We start from the raw sequence: 23,158 nt of genomic DNA on the forward strand, positions 1-23,158 counted from the left end.
CATTTTCTGATTGTGGTTGTGCTTCATTTTAACTAAAAATGGAATGCTTTCGCAGGGAAATTTTTATGATCAAATAATCTTTGGCCCTTTTTCTGACCGACTAATTACTTGAAACCATAAAACAAATATTTAGGATCTCCTCTGGAAAACTCAAAAATCTAAGCAAGTCTTGATTTATTTGGGCCCCTGGGTTCTAGAAGGTGTACCTGGCCAGAAAGTTGTTTGTCTGAGAGCCAGAGAGGCTCACTGTGAATTTTACTTCTGTTGGTGCTTTTTTATCTGAGTGACCAAAAGTTTGGGGTAAGTCAGCATTTGATGCACGGTTGCTACTTCACTGGCATGCACTGGATGGATGACTGACATAGGAAGAGATCTTGTTCTATCTTGCCTGCCTGTCTTCCGTTTGCTAAAAACTGTAACTTAGCAAATTATGGCAATTCGTTATTGTGTTAATTATAATAATTAAAGAGATTAATAAAATTACTGTTAAAAAAATAAGTATTTGTGGAGTGAGGAAAGTTAGATAGGAAGAGGAAAGAAGATACGGGGGAAGGGAAGGAGAGTAGGGTTTTTCTTTTCCCAAAACTATTCTGACATATACCCTTCAAAAAATTATTTTAAAACCTAGCAGATCCTCTTCTTGCTGTAACTAGGTATTTGAACACAGGGATGTACATCTGAATTAAAATAGAGGACCTAAAGTTACTATGTTTCATTTCAAGCAGATCAACACTGATTGAAATGTTGTTTAGTAAACAAAAGTCCTTGCTAATTCTGAATACCCAGGAAAATGCTACCCACCCACTCTTTTAAAATTGAAATTTCTTTTTTTTTTTTTTGCCCCGGACGCGCAGGCTCAGCGGCCATGGCTCACGGGCCCAGCCGCTCCGCAGCATGTGGGATCCTCCCGGACCGGGGCACGAACCCGAGTCCCCTGCATCGGCAGGCGGACTCTCAACCACTGCGCCACCAGGGAAGCCCTGAAAGTTCTTTATTTTGATTTAACGTGACACTTTTTAAATTGAAGTATAGTTGATGTACAATATTACATAAGTTACATGTGTACGATATAGTGATTCATGATTTTTAAAGGTTATACTCCAGTTGTAATTATTATATAATATTGACTATATTTCCCATGTTGTATAATATATGCTTGTAGCTCATTTTATACATAATAGTTTGTACCTCTTAATCCCCTACTATCTTGCCCCTCCCCTCCTTCCCTCTCCCCACTGGTAACCACTAGTTTGCTGTTTATATCTGCAACCATACCCACTCTTAAAAGAATAATCATTTGCTCTTACTGCTGTTGTTTTAAAATCACTCACTGCAATAATATAAAGCAATTGGGATAAATGACCTTTGCCTCAGAGATGAACTCTTAAGCACTGTGGATTTGGGAAAAAGGGAATTGCTTTAAAACAGATGAGAGATTCAAACCATCAATGGCCTTGTTAAATCTTCTTGATTCTTATCCCCAGCATTTCTTCACAATCATGCATTTTTACGTTGGTTTACTCAAGACAACTTTTGTACAAAGAATTAAAATATGCATCACTTCTTACACAGCTCTTTATAATTTCAACTTTTTTAGCAACTTGTTTCATTATACTTGTGGCTCTCCTAGGTAACAAAGAATCCAATTTGAAGAGCTTTCAAATCAGGAGCTGAAGATCTCACTTCTTGACACGGGAATCAAAAGAGAAAATTTTTGAAATTTTGCAAGTCTGCTTTATGAAACTGTTCAAAGTGGATCTTAAACACATAATTATTTACAATAAAGTTCAGTAAGAGGTGAGTACTTAGAAGTCAAGAAATGGAAAATATCCACCTATGGGTATTTTCAAAGATGACCAATAAAGTTAGGCATTCCCCCCAAATAAAGTCATATTTGGGAGAAAAGCAGAACATCACTAGCACAGGTATCTATTTCCCACACACTCAGCCTGCAAAAAAACTGCAGCCTGAATCCACAGAAATGATAGAGAACAGCTCCTCTTCAGACTCATGAAGTACCGTAATCCTGCCCACAGCCCAACGTCAGCTCACAGGGGCCCTGAAAAAGTTAGGAAACCCAAAGAAGTCCAGGAATGATCAAATAATCCTATCTCAATGACCCAGTCTTTAAAACATGCACCTCGAAAACCCAAAAAATCATGGGGAAAATCATGTTACATTAAGAGAAATAATACTGGTGAACAACACAGATGTACAATATTTCTATGTGAAATAAAACAGAGAGGAAAAGAATTTCAATCATCACAAGAGGTTTTCTACCTCTAGCACAATGACTTGAAAAACAGAACCAGGCACATTCAGGGAACATTCAAAATGATATTATCCAATAAAACAGCTCACTGCTCTGTCATCTACAACAGGGGTCTCCAACCCTGCGGCCACTGTTAGGAAGCGGACCGCAGAGCAGAAGGTGAGCCGCGGGCGAGTAAGCAAAGCCTCATCTGACGCTCTCCATCACTCGCATTACCGCCTGAGTAGCTGGCTGCAGTGATATACTAAAACAAGCCCCTCGGGCTTCCCTGGTGGCGCAGTGGTTGAGAGTCCGCCTGCCGATGCAGGGGACGCAGGTTCGTGCCCCGGTCTGGGAAGATCCCACATGCCGCGGAGTGGCTGGGCCCGTGAGCCATGGCCGCTGAGCCTGCGCATCCAGAGCCTGTGCTCCGCAGAGGGAGAGGCCACAACGGTGAGAGACCCGCGTACCGCAAAAAAAAAAACAAAAACAAGCCCCTCCATCCAGTTTCCCCTGGTTTCCTGAAGTTCCTTAGGCCATGATCTGAATGGATGTTTATCAGCATGCCTGTCAGCCACACGACAAAACCTGTTAGAAATCAGGGGTCAGTGAGCCAGTCGTCAGCATGCACTGCATACTGGCTCAGGTATCTACTCTGCAAGTAGCCAGTTATAGGTGCAGAACACGAATGCCAATATAAAGGCGTACAAGGGTGTCGGCTTTCCTCCTCGGATCTGAAAAGGGGAAAATCAAGGCCCGTTGCACGTAGTAGACGAGGAACACGGCCAGCAGGATGCAGTTGGGCCAGTGGTTGAGGCGCTCGGCTGGCGGGAGGACAGCTCCTGCACCGCCTGACCCATCCGTGGAAAAACTGTCTTCCATGAAACCAGTCCCTGGTGCCAAAAAGGCTGGGGACCACTGGTCTACAACGTGCCGCCTCTCAGGAAACATTCATAAGGGAAGAAGGGATAAGAGAGCTGGCCAATCACATGCTAGGAAAAAAGTTCTCACAAGCAGAAACTTGACTCTCAAACTGATTCCAACAAAAGAGAAGTTGAAAGTTCCAAACGAGTGTAATTCTACAGTAGGACCTCAGAAAACTTGCCCACTTAGTTTAAAGTAAGTTGGCTCATTTGGCCAAACTTATGTAACAGCTGTAGGCAGAACCGGCCTGAAGAGATGCGGGCCACCCTCTGCCATGCCAGGACCTTTCACCCCTATAAATCAGAAATAGCTACCACTTAACCCATCAACAAGCAGCTGCAATATCGTTCACCCAGTTACTCCGTGCTGTGTTTATTAGGTGGAGGCAGAAAGATTTTTGAAAAGCTGGTTTTGGAAAAATGAATAGAATCAGAGTGGGAACATTTTGGTGACAATAGTACCACAAATCCTTGTTTTATAAAGAAAGTTCCAATTCAATAATAGCAAACACTCTTATCTTGCTCATGGTACTAGTCTCTCTGCTGAATGCTTTATATATTTTAACTCAACTCTGAGTGGTAGGTACTATTATGCCCATTTCGCATATGAGGAAACAGGCACAGAGGCTGCACAGCAGGTAAGTGACAGAGCTAGAACGCAAGTGCAGGGAGTCCGACTCCAAGGTCAGTGCCCTTAAATATTACTCTGTGCAGCCTCTCAGCCCAACCACTGGCTTAGCAGCTATCTTGTGTACCTATGTCAGGCTCTGGGGACACAAAGAGGCCCACAACCCAGCCCTGCACTGTGAAACACTGTGCTTTGTCCGGTAACAGAGATAGGAACCAAGGCCTGAGGCAGGGCTGTAGTTGGCCCATTAGCACCTCTGTGCCAGTGCACAATGGGGACCTTGGCAAGCTGGGCAGGGGCTGGACTGCAGGTGTGCTTGCCCCCTTGGCCAGGCACCTCCGTGTGGTGTCCCGTGAGCTTAACTGTCTACGGCAGCCCCAGGAGCAGCCCTGGAAGGAGCCTCAATTCAGTTCTGGCAGTGGAAGACTTGCAAGAGAGAAGGCTTAAATTAGAGTAGGAGGGAAAAGGTGAACTCTCCAACCAAAACTTATTTCTACAACACGACGCTCTGTGATCGCTTTAACTAGACAGAAGCCAGGCTCACACACATCTCTGCAGCTTTATTAACAGTGCATCCGGATTACTATGCGATTGTTCCGGACATGTCACATGCAGGTTAGCTCACAGGCTGCCCTGACAAAACAGCCCTAAGCAGGCTGCCTTCACAGAACCAACTCCTGGTCCCAACAAGCTGCCTGTTACTGGCTTTCGGTGCAGTGGAAAGGTCTGGGCCGTCCTCGTCAGCTTCTGGACTCGGCAGCTCGAACCACCAGTTCTCTGCCCTGGGAGACTGGTGCCAGGGGCTTTGAGGGACCCGAACTCCAGGCACCCTCCAAGGAGATGCAGCCCGTGTGAGAGACACAGATGTCCACAGTGTGTCCCTTAAGAGAGCCCCGTCCCCTCACTCACTGGGGACCAGGACTTCTTTGCAAGTACAACCACTCTTAGTGGAAAAGTAGGCTTTGGGTCTTAAAAATCAGGTACTTAAGCTGTGAGTTTATTTATCTGAACTAGGACTCCCTCCTTGCAACACAACCAACTTCTCCCATCTCCTTGACCAGGGAGCTGCTAGATCAAATTATTCTGGGAAAATATCCACCTGACTGCACCATCTTCCAGATCACGGTTACCCTTACCCACGCTGCTCTGTGTCTCCTCTCCAGCAAGCCAGCCTCACGCAAGTCCATTCCCTCCCCAGTCTCTCCACGGTTACCCTTACCCCACGCTGCTCTGTGTCTCCTCTCCAGCAAGCCAGCCTCACGCAAGTCCATTCCCTCCCCAGTCTCTCCACAGAGCCCTCTGCCCTGGGGCCATGGTGGTACAGGTCGGGATGTGGTGTAGTTAATACGCATTAATTATGCATATTGGTTAGGAGGGAGGGCTTTGAAGCAAGACTTCCTGGGTTCAAAGCCTGACTCTGCCACTTCCTCGCTGTATGTCCTTCAACAAGTTGCTTAATCTTTCCATGTCTCAGTTTTAACATCTGGAAAACAGAAATGATACCTACCTCATAGGGTCCTTAGAAAGTGCCTGCCAATATAAACGCTGTGAAGGGGTTTTTGTTGTTGTTGCTATGATGAGAGTAAGAGGGGGTGGCAGAGAAAGAGGTGCCAGGCACTGTTCTGAAATACATGTATTCTTTTAGTTAATCCCCACAACAAACCCAAGAGGTAGTTAGTTACTCTTACTCACCCCACTTTACAGAGGAGGAAGGTGAGGAGTTGAGAAGTTAAGTAATTTTGCCAAAGCTAGAGTGGTAGAGCCAGGCAGGCAGTTCAGCCCAAAGCCTACGGCACTCAACCGTGAAACAAACTCCTCTACACCCACAGAACTTCATTAAATGCCCCCCCCCACCTTGCTCAGTCCCTCAAGGTCACCTTCGAGGATCTCCAGGGCACTCCTCCTCCCCCACTCCTTTCAAGACTCCGGGCAATGAGCTCTAACATCTAGCTCTGTGTGCCTCTCCTTGTCAAGGACATTGGCCGACCTTCCCTCTTTCACTGAGGATTTCTGAATCTGCCTCAGCCTTTTGCTCCAGCCCAAGTCCTGCCCTGGTCCTGCTGACTTCGCCAGCCACAAGGATGCTATATCCAGCACCTGCGCTGTATTTCCTCTTCCACGTCTTAAGCTCCCCATCCTTCCCGCGGCCACGCACCGCCACGCACTGGAGACTCCCCTCCGAGAGCCGCTCTGCAATCTTAAATTCACACACCCTATTGTCCCCTGCAATGAACTTTCTCTCCCTCCAGTTTTCTGAACAGTTACTCCAAATAACTCCAATACTCCCATTGTTCACCCGCATCAGGACCACCCATCCTCGCATCCTCTACTTTCTACTCGCCCGTCCTTCCTTTCCACTAACTCAGAGCTCACGACGGTCTATCACTTCAGCCATCCTCTTGCCAGTGTCCTAAATTCCTCTACCCCATTAACCACCCATTGACTCACCTTGGAAAAATCCCAACCTTTATCCATCTAACTGCCCACCTTCTTGAAACCAACACCCAAACAGCTACAAAGTCTGTGTCCCTGGTCATCATGGCCCTCATTCTTCACTGTAGCTACTTCAGCTCAAACCCCTCCGCCACCATATTTCAGTCACGCTCAGCAAGATGAACTCACATTCCACTTCATTGGCATTTAATCATCTCAAGTTCGGTCCCCTTTAGAAAGGAAAGCCGCCACTCAATGTCCCCTCCCCCCTCCAGTTCCAGCCCTGGCCTTCTTCTCGTTCGTGGTGAAATTTCTAGACAGTCTCAACTGCAGCGGCATCATTTCCTCACTTCCCACCAGGCCTCTGAGAGCCTCTGGTCAAGGTCATCACTGACGCGAATCCAGCGAGCACCGTGCAGCCATTATCTTCTAGGATCTCTGGGCCACAGTTAACACAATTGGCCACTTCCTCCTCCTGGAAAGTCTCCCTTCTCAGCCCGCTCAGCAGGACACTCTCCAGGTTTTCTCCCAACCTTGCAGCTCTCTTTCCCTCTTGAGATTCCTTTCCTGTGGCTGATCCCACAAAAACTGCGTGCCTACTATGTGCCGGCCCTGACCGAGGCACTGGGCTTCCTCGGGTTCTCCCCTCCCCACTCAGCACAACCCTCCCTGGGCGAGCTCAGACGTGGACGTGACCTTGGCTTCAGTTACCATCTAAGTGGTTTAGGATGGTCAGACGTTAGTGGTCAGACGTTATCCAGACCTGGGTTCAGATTCTGGCTCCATCACATCACAGGCATGACACAATTTCTCTAAGCCTCAGTCTTCTAATCTCTAAAAGGATATGGAGTTGGCCAAAAAGTTCGTTCGGGTTTTTCTGTTACGTCATATGGAAAAACCCGAACAAATTTTTGGCCACCCCAATAGTAATAAATCATGCACGAAAAATACGTAGCACTATGCCTCCCACCTGATGATTTAATAATATAGTGTATATATATGGCGAGTAACAATATTGTTTTTAACTACTCATCCAAGGCTCACCTCTCAGCTCCCATCTACTTACACGAAATCTCAACTTGGACTTCCCACAAGCAGTGCAAACTCCAGACTCAAAGTCCTCATCTTCCCTCTCCATGTGCTATTCCTTCAAGTGTCACCTATCACAGTACATGACCCATTTAGCCTCCCTGATGCCTGTCGTGGTCCTAAAACATGCCCGTAAATCCTCTGGCTTCCTCCCACCAAGAGGTGGTGTCTGTCTCCTGCCCTTGGCCCGAAGCATGCCTTTGTGACTGCCTTGATAAACAAGTGCAGTACAAGTGATGCTGCCTGACTGCTGAGGCCAGTTTAGAAAGACCAGCAGCTTCCACCAGTTTCTCTTGGTACATGCACTCTGTGAGCCTTCCAGCTGGATGTAAGCAACGCCGCTCCCGAGTCCTCATGCAGAAAGACTGCGCGAAGAGAGATGCCGCAGGAGTTCACACTTTTCCAGCCCCCAGATTTGCATGTTCCCAGCCCAGATGCCAGACCAGTGTATGAAGAAGCCTGGAGATGCCCCCAGCTGCCATCTGACGGTAACGTAATAAGGCATCCTGAGCAAGAACAATCTAGCTTATACTCAAAGAGACAAACAATAGCAAGATTTGGCAAAGGTGTAGAGAAACTGGATCCCCATATACTGGCGGTGAGAATGTAAAATGATGTAGACACTTTGGAAAACAGGTTGGCAGTTCCTTAAAAAGTTAAGCCTAGAGTTACCATATGACCCAGCAATTCCACTCTAGGTATAACCCAAGAGAACTGAAAAGATACGTCCCCACAAAAACTTGCACGTGAGCATTCATATCAACATAATAGCCTAATAGTGGAAACAACCCAATGTCCATAAGTTGATAAATGGACCAGTAAAACGTGGTACACCCATATAACAGAATATTATTAGGCAATAGAAGAAAATGAAGTACTGATATATATTAAAACAGAGATGAATCTTAAAACCTTTATGCTGAATGAAAGAAGTCAGATGCAAAAAGCTACATATTATATGATTCCCTTTATATGAAATGTAAATAAATGTCAGGATAGGCAAATCCATAGAGAGACATAAAGTAGATTAGTGATCGCCAGGGCCTAGGGAGAGGGCAAAATGGGGAGTGACTGCTAGAGGGTACAGGAATTCTTTCTGGGGTGATAAAAACGTTCTGGAATTAGATGCGGTTGATGGTTGTACAACTTCATGAATATATTAAAAACCACTGAATTGTACAATTCAAAAGGGTGAGCTGTTATCTTGTAAATAACCTATAATGGAAAATAATCTAAAAAAAGAATAGATTTATATATATAACTGAATCACTTTGCTGTATACCTGAAACTAACATGGTACTGCAAATCAACTATATTTCAATAAAAATTTTTTTAAAAAGGAAAAACAAGAACAGCCTAGCTGAACTCAATTTACCTCCAGATTCATAAGTAAAATAAATGACTGTTATTAAGCCGCTGTTTTAAGGTACTCTGTTATTCAGGAATGGATAACCAGAATGATGCTCAAACCAAAAACCTGAAAATTATCCCTAAAATCCCCTTTGGTCTCATCTTCTACATCCAATGACAAAATCCTGGCAATTCGCAAAATGTTGCTTAAATCCACCTACTTTTCTGCATCCTTCCTGCCCCTACCTGGCTGTGAATACCATAATTTCATTCCTGAATCAGGACAGCATCTTCTTAACTGGTCTTCTTCCTCCAGTCTGGCTGCCCTTTCCAATCCTTCTCCACAGTGCAGCCAGAGCTGACCATGTCACTCTAGGCAAACGTTAAAGGTTCCCACGATGTGACTGTAGAGGGACTCTGCAGCTCAAATTTAGACACTGAGCCTGACTCTGCTCCAGCCACACTGAGCCCTTGGAGTTCCTTGAAGCGATGGAGTTACTTACCCCCAAGTCTCTGCACAAGCTGTTCCTTCACCCTGGCTCTGGCCCTGCCTGTCACTTGGCCAACTCGACTCAACTACAATGTTGCAGATTAAAAATGGCTCCTCTGAAAAGCTCTCCTTGGCCCTCAAGTCTAAGTTTCCCTTTCATATATCGCACTAGTAACCTTTATTTCCCTCTGAATAGAATATGCCACTCCAAAACATAACTGCTTACTTTTCATCTCTACAAGAGTATAAGTTCCTTGAGGGCAAGCCAATGTCTTATTCACTTGCATATCCCTAGTGCCCAGGACAGCACCAGAACCTAGAAGGCTTATAAAAAAAATTAGAGCTGTTTGAGTGAATGAATGATAATTATGTAAAGGCAAATTTATGATCACTTAAAGAATTAGAAAGAATGGAAAAAAGAAGAAAGTTATTCCAAGAGGGATACAAGATGACTGAGAAAAATTTTGAAATAAAAGAAACATTTAGGATTATCTAATTAATCCCACCTTTTTATAGATGAAGAAATTTAAGACAATAACATTGACCGGTTTGCCCAAACCTCACACTTAGTTGTTTCAAAGCCAGGAATACAACCAGGTCAACCAACCTCCATAGTACCTCTTCAGCGTTTCAGGATTTTCAAATGAATCACACAACTCAATAATGTAGGAATTTCAGACTATGGCCAAGTAATTTCTCCAAATTAAAAAAATCTGCCTTATAATCCTCTTGTACTATATTGTTCTCATGCCTGAACACACAGATGTAGCTCTGGGCAACTTTACATTTCTTTAGCGTACACACTCATCAGAATAAGGAAAGGAGTGACAATGTAAAGACTTGCTGAGGATACGGAATAACTGGAACTCTTACACTACTGGTACAAGTCTAATTGGTACAACCACTTTGGAAAAAGTTTGGTGGTATTTAGTGAATCTAAACATATGTATGCCCTGTGAACCTGAAATTCTACTTGCCCCAACAGAAATGAGTGCTTATTTCCACCAAAACCATGCACAAGAATGTCTCTAGCAGCTTTATTCCAAATATCCCCAAACTGGAAACAACCTAGACGCCCATCAACAACAGAATGGATAGATTAGTAATAGTATATTCATACAATATTGCATTGCAACTAAAAGGAACAAACTACTGATTCACTCAACATGGACGGATTACACAGGCATGTTGAAAGAAATCACACACAAAAGAATACAAAGCTGTGATTCCATTTATATTAAGTTCAAAAATCAGGCAAAACCAATCTATGTCAATACTGCCTGGGAAGGAACACAGAGAGCCTTCTGAGGTATTAGAAAGGTTTTACATCTCCACCTGGGGTGGTTACAAGACACAGGTACATATAAATTCATCTAGCTGTACCTTTAAGGCTGTACACATTACTGTATGCAAATTACACTTCAATTAAAAAGAAGACAACAATTTGGTGAATAAAAAATTTGATTAGGGCTTCCCTGGTGGCGCAGTGGTTGAGAGTCCGCCTGCCGATGCAGGGGACAAGGGTTCGTGCCCCGGTCCGGGAGGATCCCACATGCCGCGGAGCGGCTGGGCCCGTGAGCCATGGCCGCTGAGCCTGCGCGTCCGGAGCCTGTGCTCCGCAACGGGAGAGGCCGCGACAGTGAGAGGCCCGCGTACCGCAAAAAAAAAAAAAAAAAAAAAAAAAATTTGATTAGAAAAAAAATAAGTGCACATTAGCTTTATGTAATACCTTATTTTCATGAAGTACAGTATAAACATTCTCATTCAACCCTTACAGCCCTATGTTAAAGTTTTTTTGCAAATAAGATTCTCATTTACTAGTCATAATTACTATCTTTAAAAATACCTGAATCAGAGAAGAAAAGAGGAAATAAAAATTAAGTGATAGTAAAAATTAACTTTAACATTCTTTTTGGGACTAGAAGTCCTAATATGAGTAATTTGCAGAACAGACAGAAAAACATGTTTTATCCAAGGTCAAGGACAAATCTTTTGTGCCCAGCTCTTAAAATGTACAAGAAAGTATGTGCTCTGACATAATGTTTAGTTACATTATTTCACAAAAATTGTACATTGCCATTTCTGGAGAGTATAAAAATCCCCACGGTGTCACTAAAGGCAGGGGGGCTGGGGGAGGACAGAATCCAAGACATACACAAGGAGAAAGAGACAGACTGGCTTTATCTACACTTGCCCCCCTTCTGTTAATGCCATTATATTGAGTCATATGGACTCCTACACCAATCGGTACAGAAATTATAATGCGATTTTTTTTAAAACACACTTAATAATCAATAGTCATCACAGAGGCTCTGATGCTATCTGAATTTTTCAAATGAGGAAATTGTAGTTTGGATTAATTTGTCTTAGACCAGGTTCCCAGTATTTGGGGTTTTAGAAATAAGTACATTCTAAATATATACATACATACAAACCTGAGGATGGATAAGGATTGTCATCTTTTTATTCTAACAGGTAAATAACATTTTGAGAGAGAGAGAGAGAGAGAGATACTATCGTTCACTATCATCAGAATAGACAGCATATTCTAACATCTACACAAAGTTGGAAAGATATAATCTCATATTTTTAAGACTATAAATTAAATGTACAATGACTTTGTAACACTCTGACTTTTCCTTTTTGCTATGGACTGACATTTGGAAAACAGCTCGTATTACTCAGGTAACAGGTGGACTATCTAGGAATCAAATAGAGGACTTCAAACTTTTTCTTCTCTATCACAAAATAAAACACATACAGATTAAGATTACGGATGTGTTACCAACCCTCACAACAACTGAGGCAGCTGGGATTACTCAATTTCTCCTGACCCTCAGTTTCATCAACCATAAGACAAGAATACAAATTCCTACACCTCTCAGAGGGTCGCTGAAAAGACCAAACAAATGATGAATGTATATTAAGTACTTCCTGCCGAATCTAGGACAGAGTAAATTCTCAATCAATATTAATTATCATCATTATCACCGTCTTTACTATTACATAACTTTGACTTAACAAACAGCAGCTGATTATATCCAGGAACGGTTTATTAAATTATTTAATCCATAAGTCAAAGCTTTAAAATGCAGGTACCTTTTGACCCTGCATAAAATCTACTAGAACATGATCATAAAAATACTCCAAAGGATTAGAAACACTGCATGTAATAATCTCCCTTTTTGAGACGCACCATGTACATTTGCATACTAAAGGCTGTACAATAAAGAAACTTGAACTTTGTTTGACCCAGTTTCCAAACTTACTTGGCATTGAAACCTCTTTTTGAAACCATAGAACAATACACTATCACAAAAAATCCAAGAGTTTATATTGAATGTCCACTGCAGCATTATTTATAACAAAACATTAACAAAATAAAACAAAAATTTAAACAAACATAAAATATTCAATTAAAAAGTGATGCAGTTAAGAGAATTACGGTTTATGGGTATAATGCAGAAAATTAATGTTGCAGAAGAGAAACTGAAACATAAGTGTAAAAAGCAAGTTATAAAACTATATCTTCATTATAATTCAGGATTGAAAAAATATTAATCGGATCTCTGTGGGTTGCTTCGATTACAGATATATATTTTTTCCATTGTGCTTGGCTGTGTTTTCCAAATTTGCTCACTAAGCTTTTACTTTAATAATAAATATGTTACCAAAATAATCTCATTCCTTACACAGGCAAGAATATATATGTACATGTGTTAATATGATTACAAAATGACTGCTCTAACCTGTAAAACAAACTGAATCATAAAAGACAGATATTCACTAAAATTTCATTAAACAATTTATATGATTCATCGTGTGGTACTAAAAACAAGTAAACACACACACGCAAAATCATGCCTCAAAACCAACACCTATTCTTTTCTTTGAGCTTCTCACAAAATCCAAATAAGATCTCTACATATAAAACCAGAAATGGTAATATCCAAACTAGAACTATAAAACAAATATCTACAGACACATACAATAACATTTGTTAACCTTAAAAACATTAGAGAAATTAAACAGGTTTCAAGAAGATAAGGATGGTCTGCTACAACTCCTTTAAAATTAAAACACACAGAACAATACTATATATTGTCTATGCATACATGCAAATATAATAAAAATGCAAAAACACACAATGAGAATGATACCCACTAGCTTTGGGATAGTTGTCACCACTGAGAAGGACGGAGGAAGAAAGCAGGGGAGAGCAGAAGCCTTTCGCCTTAAAGTTTCTTTCTTTTTTTTTTTTTAAAGAACACCAGAGTTTTGAAGTTAAAATGCTAACAACTTCAATCAGGGAGGTAGGTACACAGAAATGTGTTTTCTTATTTTCTGTACATTTTTTAAATACTTGCATTTATTAAAAATAAAACTTTGAAAGAACTGTATTTTGCTTTAGCTCCTGACTCCATGTGCAGATTGATTAGGAACAGGTGCAGGCGTTCTGCGCCTCAATCAATGGTCCTGGGATGGCTCCAGACTGTCATCTGCTTCCTCCAGAGAGGCCAGAGAAGCAGCTATCTTGTTGAAAAAAGAACCCCCAGGAATCCTTCTGGGGGAGACATGGCCCCACTTGCTAGGATCTAAGTCCTCAACCCTGAGAGAGGCAATCCAGAAGTCAGAACAATTCCCAGCAACACTAGGTACAAAGGAACCTGATAAATGAGATGGTCCTGCAAATCCAACTTTTAGTTCCTATTTAGTTACTCTTAAAATCATGTGCTTTTGGTTGTGAGTCAAAGAGCAGAATGCCGATGCTTATGCACAGGGTGAAGGAGACAGTGGGTAAACAAGCGAAAGCAAAATCAGTGAGCAAACTCTCTCACCTTAAGGTACAAACACATGTACTTCCCCAACTGAAGCGGGGCTGTCTGAGTTCCCAGGAGGACTTCTCCCAGGTGACAGCAGCACTCAAGCAACCTCTCAATTTCCAGCCCCGTGCCTGAAACATGGCCCCACTCACTCACCCTCTCAACAACTATTAATTATTGCTAGGTTGGCAGTACTGAACCATGCTTACATGCATGGGCTTGGAATCCACCAAGCTAGGCTCGTAGCCTTGCCCTGACACTCCACTGGTTACGTGATCCCGGCCATTACTCCACCTCACAAAGCCTTAAGCTCCCTCTTTTCTAAGTCAGTATGTCTTGCGCCTAAGTCAGCAGTATCTGGTTAACAGGACTGTTGGGAGGATTAAATTGGGTGTTGCAAGTGAAACACTTTGCACAGTACTTGGTACATAGTTCCTTATTTACCGGGCTCCAGACTCAATTCTGGTGATAAAAGGATGATCAAGATAGTCAGGGACCCTGCACTGATACATGTTACAGATTCAGTGATGAAAACGTTCGCAAAGCGCCCAAAATTAAGAGTTTCAAGATGGTAACCACAGAGCATTAAGCCAAGCATGGGGGCCCTTCTAAGCCACACGCCCACGAAGCCAGCCCTGCCAGAAGTAAATGTGCTCAAACATTTTGCTGATACTCAGAAATGAGGGTCAACAAGAACTGGGCTTCTTAGATTCAACCAACCACCAGAAGCATTTAGGGAGATGCCTGGGCAGAGCACAGCATAACTGAGGGACTGCAGGCTCCAAAATAAAAGCCCATCATTAACTCAATTTGTGAGAAGTATCAGCATTTGTTAACTAAAATGCAGTTACCAGACATTCCCTAAAAATCTTTTCTTCCTTCTAGTCTACCTCAAAAACAAACGCTTTGGAATTCATGTCATCAGGAGACTTTGCCCAACTGAAATCCATAAGCAAAAGGCTACTTGGGGCCTAGTGTCTGCTGGGCACAGACCCACTTCCCATCAGCCCTTGGTTAAGGAGCAGAGCGGACTTCAAATACACTGCCAAATAGATTCTGAGTCTCAGGGACTTCTGAGTCTTCAAAAGATGACTGGGGCTTGTGGCCCTGAAGGTGCCCTTGAAGTGACACTAGGGGGCAGAGTACCAGGGTGCCTGGAAGCCCATTTGTGGTCACTTGATGAAACACTGGATGGTGAAGGCCACCTCAGTGCCCAGAGTCAGGACATTACAGGGCGGGAGGCTCAGGACACAACACAGTTCTCTTCCTATCCGGCCTTCTTCTTAACAGTCATGTAGCAGAGCCAAGTCCTCGAGCGCGTGGGAACATCAGTCAGCCTGCTCCTGGCACCTGATTTCTTGACTCAAGAAGCAGCATGGTATTTACATGAAATACACTGTAAAAATTTCAACTGCATTCCAACAGCTTTAACACCAAGCTGGAAGGAATGCAGTGAAGAGAGAAGGCTCTGGGGGCACATCCCAGCTTATTACTTGTTAGCTGTGTGAACTTGGTGAAATTACACAACCTCTCTGAGCCTTGGTTTAATGCATTACACGTGGAAAGCACTTACATTATCTGGCACCACAGCAAATGCTCAATAAATGTTAACTGATCTTACCCTCATAACTCCTATGCTTAATTCCCTCATCCCCCAGCATGCCTACAAGCACCTGGCTTAGGCGTCCTTCAGAATGCAAGCTCCCAGAGGGCAGGAATCACGTCCCCATGTGTCCTCTCTTGGGACTCGTTCTACAAGCCTGGAACAATAGAAGGTCGAGAACCAGAACTACTGTTTTATATCGCAGTTCCTGCTTCATCGTCTGGATATTTTTAAAACTTTTTTGATAAGAGAACTGTTTATTGTGCTCCCATTATTTTTATCTTATGATTTGTTAATAAAAGAATATCTACGGGGCTTCCCTGGTGGCACAGTGGTTGAGAGTCCGCCTGCCGATGCAGGGGACACAGGTTCGTGCCCCGGTCCGGGAAGATCCCACATGCCGCGGAGCGGCTGGGCCCATGAGCCATGGCCGCTGGGCCTGCGCGTCTGAAGCCTGTGCTCTGCAACGGGAGAGGCCATAGCAGTGAGAGGCCCACGTACCGCAAAAAAAAAAAAAAAAAAAAAAAGAATATCTACGTTACTAAGCCAGTTGCAGTTAAAATTTAAAAATATGTGGCTTATGTCATTATGTTACACATAGTCAGAACATACAAGTTATAATGTTCACAGTCATTCATGGTCGAAAACAGCACACTTTTAAGACAACAGAACATCAGATGAAGTCACAACTGTGCCTTCACTCCTTGTTTTGGATGGGCTCACTTACAACTTAGTAGAGCCTGAGAGCTCTGTGTACATCAAGAGTTTCTGTTCTTGGTTGGTTAATTCCTTGGTTTGTATCCTGCAAATGGGGATGGATTTGTGCTGATCCACCCACCTTCTCTCACCTGATCTTCCCCATTGACACAAATTTTTATAATGACAGGTATAGCCTGTGACCAAGAAACTAGACCGCATTCATCAACCTATACTAGGAAGAAAACTAGAACCCTGGCCTTATCATATCCCAAAACCAATACAGACACGCAATGATCATTATCTGACAATTAGCATCCAAGACTAATGAAGCACTTTTAGTTGTCACATTTTCAGGCCTAGCTTTGCATTTTAGTTCACAGTGAAACAAAGAAAAACACATGAGATAGAAACCTACCAGCAACCCAAGCAGCAGAGAGAAACCTACCAGCCAGCCAAAGAGCACATCAGAGGCAGCCTCCTCCCCCTGTGTCTACCCAACTGTCCTGCCACAGGTTCCTGTAGAGCCACCTGCCTGCCAGCCCTACAGCCAAGGGGATTCCAGCTGGGGGCTCATCGGCTCTGACTTTCAGGGTCATGCACAAAGCAGGGGTCGCATAAATATTTGTTAAAAGGATTAAAGAAAATATCCGAAGGTGGTTTTTACTTTTATAGGTATTAAACAATCCTCAAGAGAGTCTTGTGACTTCCTGCTTGCTGATGACACTCTAAATCTTTCCATATACTGAGACTAATTTAAAAGGTAGTCCAGGGACTTCCCTGGCGGTCCAGTGGTTAAGACGTCACCTTCCAAAGCAGGGGGTACGGGTTCGATCCTTGGTAGGGGAGCTAAGATCCCACGTGCCTTGGGGCCAAAAAACCAAAACATAAAACGGAAGCGATATTGTAACAAATTCAATAAAGACTTTAAAAATGCTCCACATCAAAAAAAAAAAAAAAAACTTAAACAAAATAAAATAAAAAGTAAAAGGTAGCCCATTATTTACCACTGAACGGTAACAGTCATTCCACAGGAGGTGTAAGAATAATATCAGCAACTTAACCACATTATATTGACATTCTACATCTGAAAAGCAACGTGCTGTGTATAAATCACTTTCCTTCCATTGTCTCATGTAATCATCAACGGCACTACACAAAGCATAACAAATTTTATTGCTGTTATTTTGATGGCAGAAGGGGGGGAAAGGTAAAATCCAGGCCAATCAACATGAATCGGTACACAAAGAATATTAAACCGAAAGGAATCCAGAAGTTGATCTTATCCAACTTTCCAGGAAAACATGGTAGACACGTTTTTCATTATAACTTGACTATTTTCTCCTACCATATTCAAAAAGCTCCACACGTTGTCTTACTAATTCTACCTGTAAGAAGAGAGACAGAAAGAAAGATGCTGGTACTGCCCTTTGAACAGCAGTAGAATCTTTACCTACAGACCTGACAGGTGTGCACATGGCCATTAAAGCCCATCCTGAAATTGGGGAAAAGGTATGTGGCCTGCCAAGCAGATTCCCTCGTCAACCAGAAAACCAAGATTTTTTATATTAAATGGCCACCCAGCCTAAACAAATAATATCTTGATAATCTTAAAGTTAAGAGTAAAAGATACATTTTGCATTCCCCAGAGCAAAACACCTAATCCAAACAGATTTTATCTTGTCTTACTTTAGAATCTGGACAGAAAAGAAGAATTGTCCCATCGGTCTCATATTCATTCAACTCAACAAATAAAGATTGGACGCAGGGCGATACATATAATTATTTAGGATAAGCAAGTTACCATTATTTCCCTAAACTGAAATCAATGAAAACCCTACCCACCTTATTTGTCCCCTCTAATTGAGAGCACTTCTTTTAAGTTAAAAAATCAACAGCAGCCTCTAAGATCAGAGAGCTTCATCAATTGTTTTAATAACCGCAATCTTAATGAAAGCTGTTAAAAACAGCACATCTACGTTTCTCTCATTTCTCTTCCTCTCCACTCTCCTCCAAATGAAAAAGGTTAAATGATGACATCCAGCCTAAAGAACAATGCATACACACACACAGCTCCCTCTTCCAGCTTCCAACAGCAACAATAAGAAAGTCAAACACCGATTAAAAAGAAAAAAAAAGATGGCACACAAATTATTCCTGTCAAGTGATAGACAGGGTATTTACTCTAGTCCACAAGCTCAACAAAATCTGAAGAGTTAAACTCTTGGAATGAACAGAGCATATTTTCTCTGGAAAGTAGGTAAAAGGACTTGGGAACTGATTTTTAAAATAAGACAGAGTCAATGAGAGTCCCAGACAGAGTCAATGAGATTGATTTTCATTTTTTAGAAATTGGTTTTTAATAAACACCATATAAACTTTATGTACGAGCAAATGAATCCGTCTGAAAGGCAAGAAGAAAGGAATGGTGTGTGGAACATCATTTTCTCTGAGAGCTGATAAGCAAAACGTAAACACAGAAGACCACCTGAGGAGGGTTTCTTCTTTTAAACTTAATGTTTAAGGATTTCCTTAAGTCTTTTCACAGCAGATACTTGGCACACTCATAAGAACGGACTTATTTCCTTTAAGGGTTTTTTTCTCACCGCCAGTGATGAGCCAAGTGATTTTTATGGGGCTGTTTCACTGCACTTGTGGATTTTTTAAAAATCATAGATAAGGTGACAAAATAATGATTTTCCAAAAACAGGGTGTATGGGGGCATGGCAGGTACAACAAAAAGGCCATGTCGAACTTGGGGCCCATTGATTCTGACACAAAACTGTCAGGAAACTGACAAAGAAATAATCTGCTTTTAAGGTAATCTAGAGCGCCACAAACATTCCTCCACCCACCCTTAGACTCTCCATCAGTAAATTAACCTGAGTAATTAAACAGTCTTCCAATTTTTTTCCCCATGCAATTTGCAAATTTAAAACTCACCCAGTAAATAAAATAATAAAATACCAGAACAACTTGAGTTCCTTTTTAGAAACTACTTAAGAATCCAAAATTAGCTTTCAATAATATAGGTAAGGGCAGCCCCTTCCAATTAGGTAATTATCCTCAACTTTGGCTTTAATTCAGGCATACTGCAAGACAAAGCCATGGTACTGTACTTGATAAGACAAGCTACAAAATAATCAGTTATTTAATTCAGAAAATAATCTTTAAGAAACATCCAACAACTCTCTTAACCTACATGGCACTTTGTATTTTAAAGAACCTCCTAATCAGATAACCCCCTTCACAGGCTCCCGTTATGGGCAGATAATGTCCCTTTATCACAAAGATAGAGGAAGTTACTGACATCAACAAATGAACCAAACAGAATTTGAACTCAGAATTTTTGACTCCCCTCGATTCACAAGGTCATGCATTAACTGCAGTAACCACCCCTCCCCAAAAGACCACCAAACCAGGAACCTTCAGGGAAATAAGCCCAAATACAAAATAACATTACAAAACCAGTCCTCGTCCAGCGTTTCTTGACTAGGAAAGCATTCACAGTCTTTCTTAGTACAGAATTAAGTGTAATTCCTAGAAGGCACTGGCAAATCTCTGCCAAGCCAATCTGCAGTGAGAAACCAACTGCATGTGTTCAACAAGACGAAGGGACGGTCAATGTTTTTTAACCATCCACTTCAACTCTGCATTGCAATAGCAGTTCCAGCTAACAAGGTAAACCTGGTCATTGTTTAGGATCGAACACAGCCAGGGTCAATGAGGATCCCAGTGAACACAAACATGCAGCTGTGGGGAAATAATTTCTGGAACAATACATGGTGCTTGCATAATTACACACACACACACAAAACAAGTGCTTTTTAAAGTAATGTTCAGTCCCAGCATTGTGCTGACACTTTTCCCACCTAAACTTCTCAGCATAAGCCTGGCCTAAAAAAGCACAGGTGGGATCCAATTCGTGCACAGGGTAAAAGCGGCGTTGCATCCAAGGCAGGAACGGTGAGGCAATGCCTGCCCCTACCCAGTCCCTTCCACCCAGGCTGCGATGTAGATTAGTCCCGTCTACTTTATGGTAATGTGCTTTTAAAACCTCGCGGCGACCGAGGTCATAGCTTTAGAGATCTAATAACAACCAAATGACCGGACCTGCCGGGCACTTAGTAAGCCATTCTGGTTATGGCTCTTTAATAGTACCTGGAGTTCTGCTAAAGGGAGAGGGGGAAACTCCTGCTTCCCGGGAAAGAAAAGTCCTCTGCGGGAGCGCAGAAGGAAGCAAGGAACCCGAACGCAGGCGGGGGACGCCCAGCCGCCGCGGCCCCATCTCTCCGGGAGCGCCCGCGCGCCCCTCGCCCCACAGCACATCTGGCCCGGGCCGCACCTTTACCTGTCAGCTCCACCACCCACTCGGAGCTGCGGCCCCGCCGTCTCAGCTGCCGCCCCTCCGAGTCCCGGCACAGCTCTAGAGCTTGCTGCGGGAGAAAGAACCCCAAAGGCATCCCATCCCAAAGAAAGAAAGCAAAAAGGCTCTTCCTCCAGGCGGAGGGGCATCGGGCACGTCGGGGTCCGAGAGGCGACACGCCACCCCTGCCCCGCACCTACCAGATAATCCATGTACAGAAACGCCTCAGTTATCCGGAGATCAGACATCCGGCAGCCTAGAGCATCCGGAACGGCTCCGAACCCGGAAAAAAAAAAGCAGCGTCTCCGGCTGCGAGCGAACAGCCCCTGAAAAAGCCAGCAACAACGAAAATAGCCGAGAGCAGCCGAGGAGCCGAAGATTACACAAGGGGCGCGGCGATTGGCCGGATGGGCGGGCAGAAGGAAAAGAGAGCGCTCATTGGCTGTAGCGCCTATAAAAGGTAGGCCGCTGTGGGTGGCTGGGGAGAGACGCGGGAGCTGCCGGGCTGCTGATTCCTGTCAGGAGGGCTGAGGGGGCGGGGGCTAGGGCGGCGCGGGCGGAAGAGCGCGAGGGGAAAAGCGGAAAATCAGCTGGTGCTGGTGCTGTTGCCGCCCGAATTCTGTGTGCCTCCGTGGTCTCCAAGTTGGGTAAATCGGAACCGAGCTGTGCACCAGTGCGAGAGAGCCTTAGTGTCTCCTCCCATCACCCAGTAGGAAGCTCGCGCTGAAACGTGGGAGGCGTAGTAGCCACAGATACTTGATGCCGTTCTCCGGAGCGATTTCCTGAAGGCCCTGTGGCGTCGAGACTGCAGGGCAGGGATGGTTGGAATGTGTAAGAGGGTACTCTGAACAAGCAAGCATGTGACTCGGGGGTGGCCCCTCCCCTCCTTCAGGATGTGAAGCAAAGGCGGACAGCTCCAGCCTGATGTCCCTGGGGGTATACAGAAGCCCGGCGCGGTCAGAGGTAACCCAGGAGAGTCCCTTTTAACAAGACGCTAGATTGCCCCAGAAGAAGCCACTCTCCACCGATGTGAAAGGGAAAAAAAAGTTGAGGGACTCTGCATAAGTCGGTTGTAGACTTGAGACTCTCAGAAAGCATCAGCTGGTCAGTTCTTTGTGTGCTTTGTGTCCTACACTGTGCACAGATCTATTGCCCCTGAAGAAAATGAGCCATACAATAAGCGATCTGAAAAGACCCGAGTAATACTGTTTGTGACCCGATGTCATAAAAATTAAAGGTTTCTATAAGCAGGTGCACTTGAGATGTGTATTTCCTGGTAAATAATGTGCAAATTAGCATTGGGGTTTCAATATTGCATTTGGCTGAGAGCGAAAAGGCCTGGATCAGACAAGAATCAGGATAAGATCACCCAAGCCTCTAGTTTTTGAAGATTTAGGCTATGAACAGCTAGCCATGCCATGCCCACCCCTCAGCGTTTGAGGAGGATGAGGGATTGCTCTCACCGGTGTTAATAATTCAGGCTTCCATACAATAACCTTTCAAGAGTCAAACTTCATCAACTATCTTTCTGAAGAGGCTGCCTGCCTGTATAAATGTTGTTTTAGGGGTTGAATTTTTATTTTCCCCCAATTTAGCACCTTCCTCTTTTGTATCTTCAGGAACAAATTTCCATAAAATAAGCCTACCTGGGGCTGCCGAAACAGTTCTGTGAGACAATGGAATTCACCCTAGATATGCAGATAACCCAGAAGGAAGGGTAGCCCTTTAGAGGCGGCTCCAGATTGGTGAGCCACATGATTTGGGGGAACTCATCTCTCTGAACCTGTTACCTCAGCTGCAAAATGAGAATAGTTATAGCCAGAAAGTCTTTTGAAGGAATTAAAAGCCTATAAGTATACACACACTTAGTAGAGAGCTTGATTTTGTTCATCAATTTACAGACAAGTGTGTGTGTGAATAAATTATACTTCTGAAGAAATTACAGTGAGTTTTTACCTATGCAGGAGCTAACTAGACTCAATAGCATCAAGCCATTAGATCCTACTTTAATTGGTATTGACATGATGTTTGGTTTAGGTTAGAACACATGTAGGTTTGGAAGAGATTTTTGACCTGGATTCTGGAGGTGATGATCTACCACAAACCTACAGCACAATTGGTTGAAACTAATTGCGGAAGTTAAAGGCCTCTCAAAGCTGCTAGCAAAAGTAATTCAAACAGATAAGGAAGTGTTTGATTTTTTTCCTTTCTCTCTATGAATTAGCATATCACAAATAAGATAAAGGGTTTGAGTTAGCAAAGAGACACCTTTTGGTCCACTGTCTTACTGATAAGTGATGTCTTGACTACTGTCAAGTGAGGCTCTTGAAAGGCCTGTGAGTTTCTATGCAAGGGAAGATGACCATTCAAGAGCAGTTGGCTTCTGCCTTTCTTTAAAAGCTAACATTAGGGCTTCCCTGGTGGCGCAGTGGTTGAGAGTCCGCCTGCCGATGCAGGGGACACGGGTTCGTGCCCCGGTCTGGGAAGATCCCACATGCCGCGGAGC

General features: G+C 43.4%; 1 protein-coding gene across 1 annotated transcript in view; it reads right to left on the minus strand.

The window, feature by feature from the left end:
• Positions 1–20,967, minus strand: part of ARL15 (ARF like GTPase 15) — a 423,298-nt gene extending 402,331 nt beyond the window's left edge. The window contains exon 1 of the mRNA XM_024740364.1: positions 20,853–20,967. Within this exon, the coding sequence (XP_024596132.1) occupies positions 20,853–20,900 (48 nt within the window). The 5' untranslated portion in view covers positions 20,901–20,967. The remainder of the gene's footprint in view (positions 1–20,852) is intronic.
• Between the last annotated feature and the right edge of the window lie 2,191 nt (positions 20,968–23,158).

Source organism: Neophocaena asiaeorientalis, unplaced genomic scaffold, assembly GCF_003031525.2.
Source record: "Neophocaena asiaeorientalis asiaeorientalis breed wild unplaced genomic scaffold, Neophocaena_asiaeorientalis_V1.1 scaffold57, whole genome shotgun sequence".
NCBI lineage: Eukaryota > Metazoa > Chordata > Mammalia > Artiodactyla > Phocoenidae > Neophocaena > Neophocaena asiaeorientalis.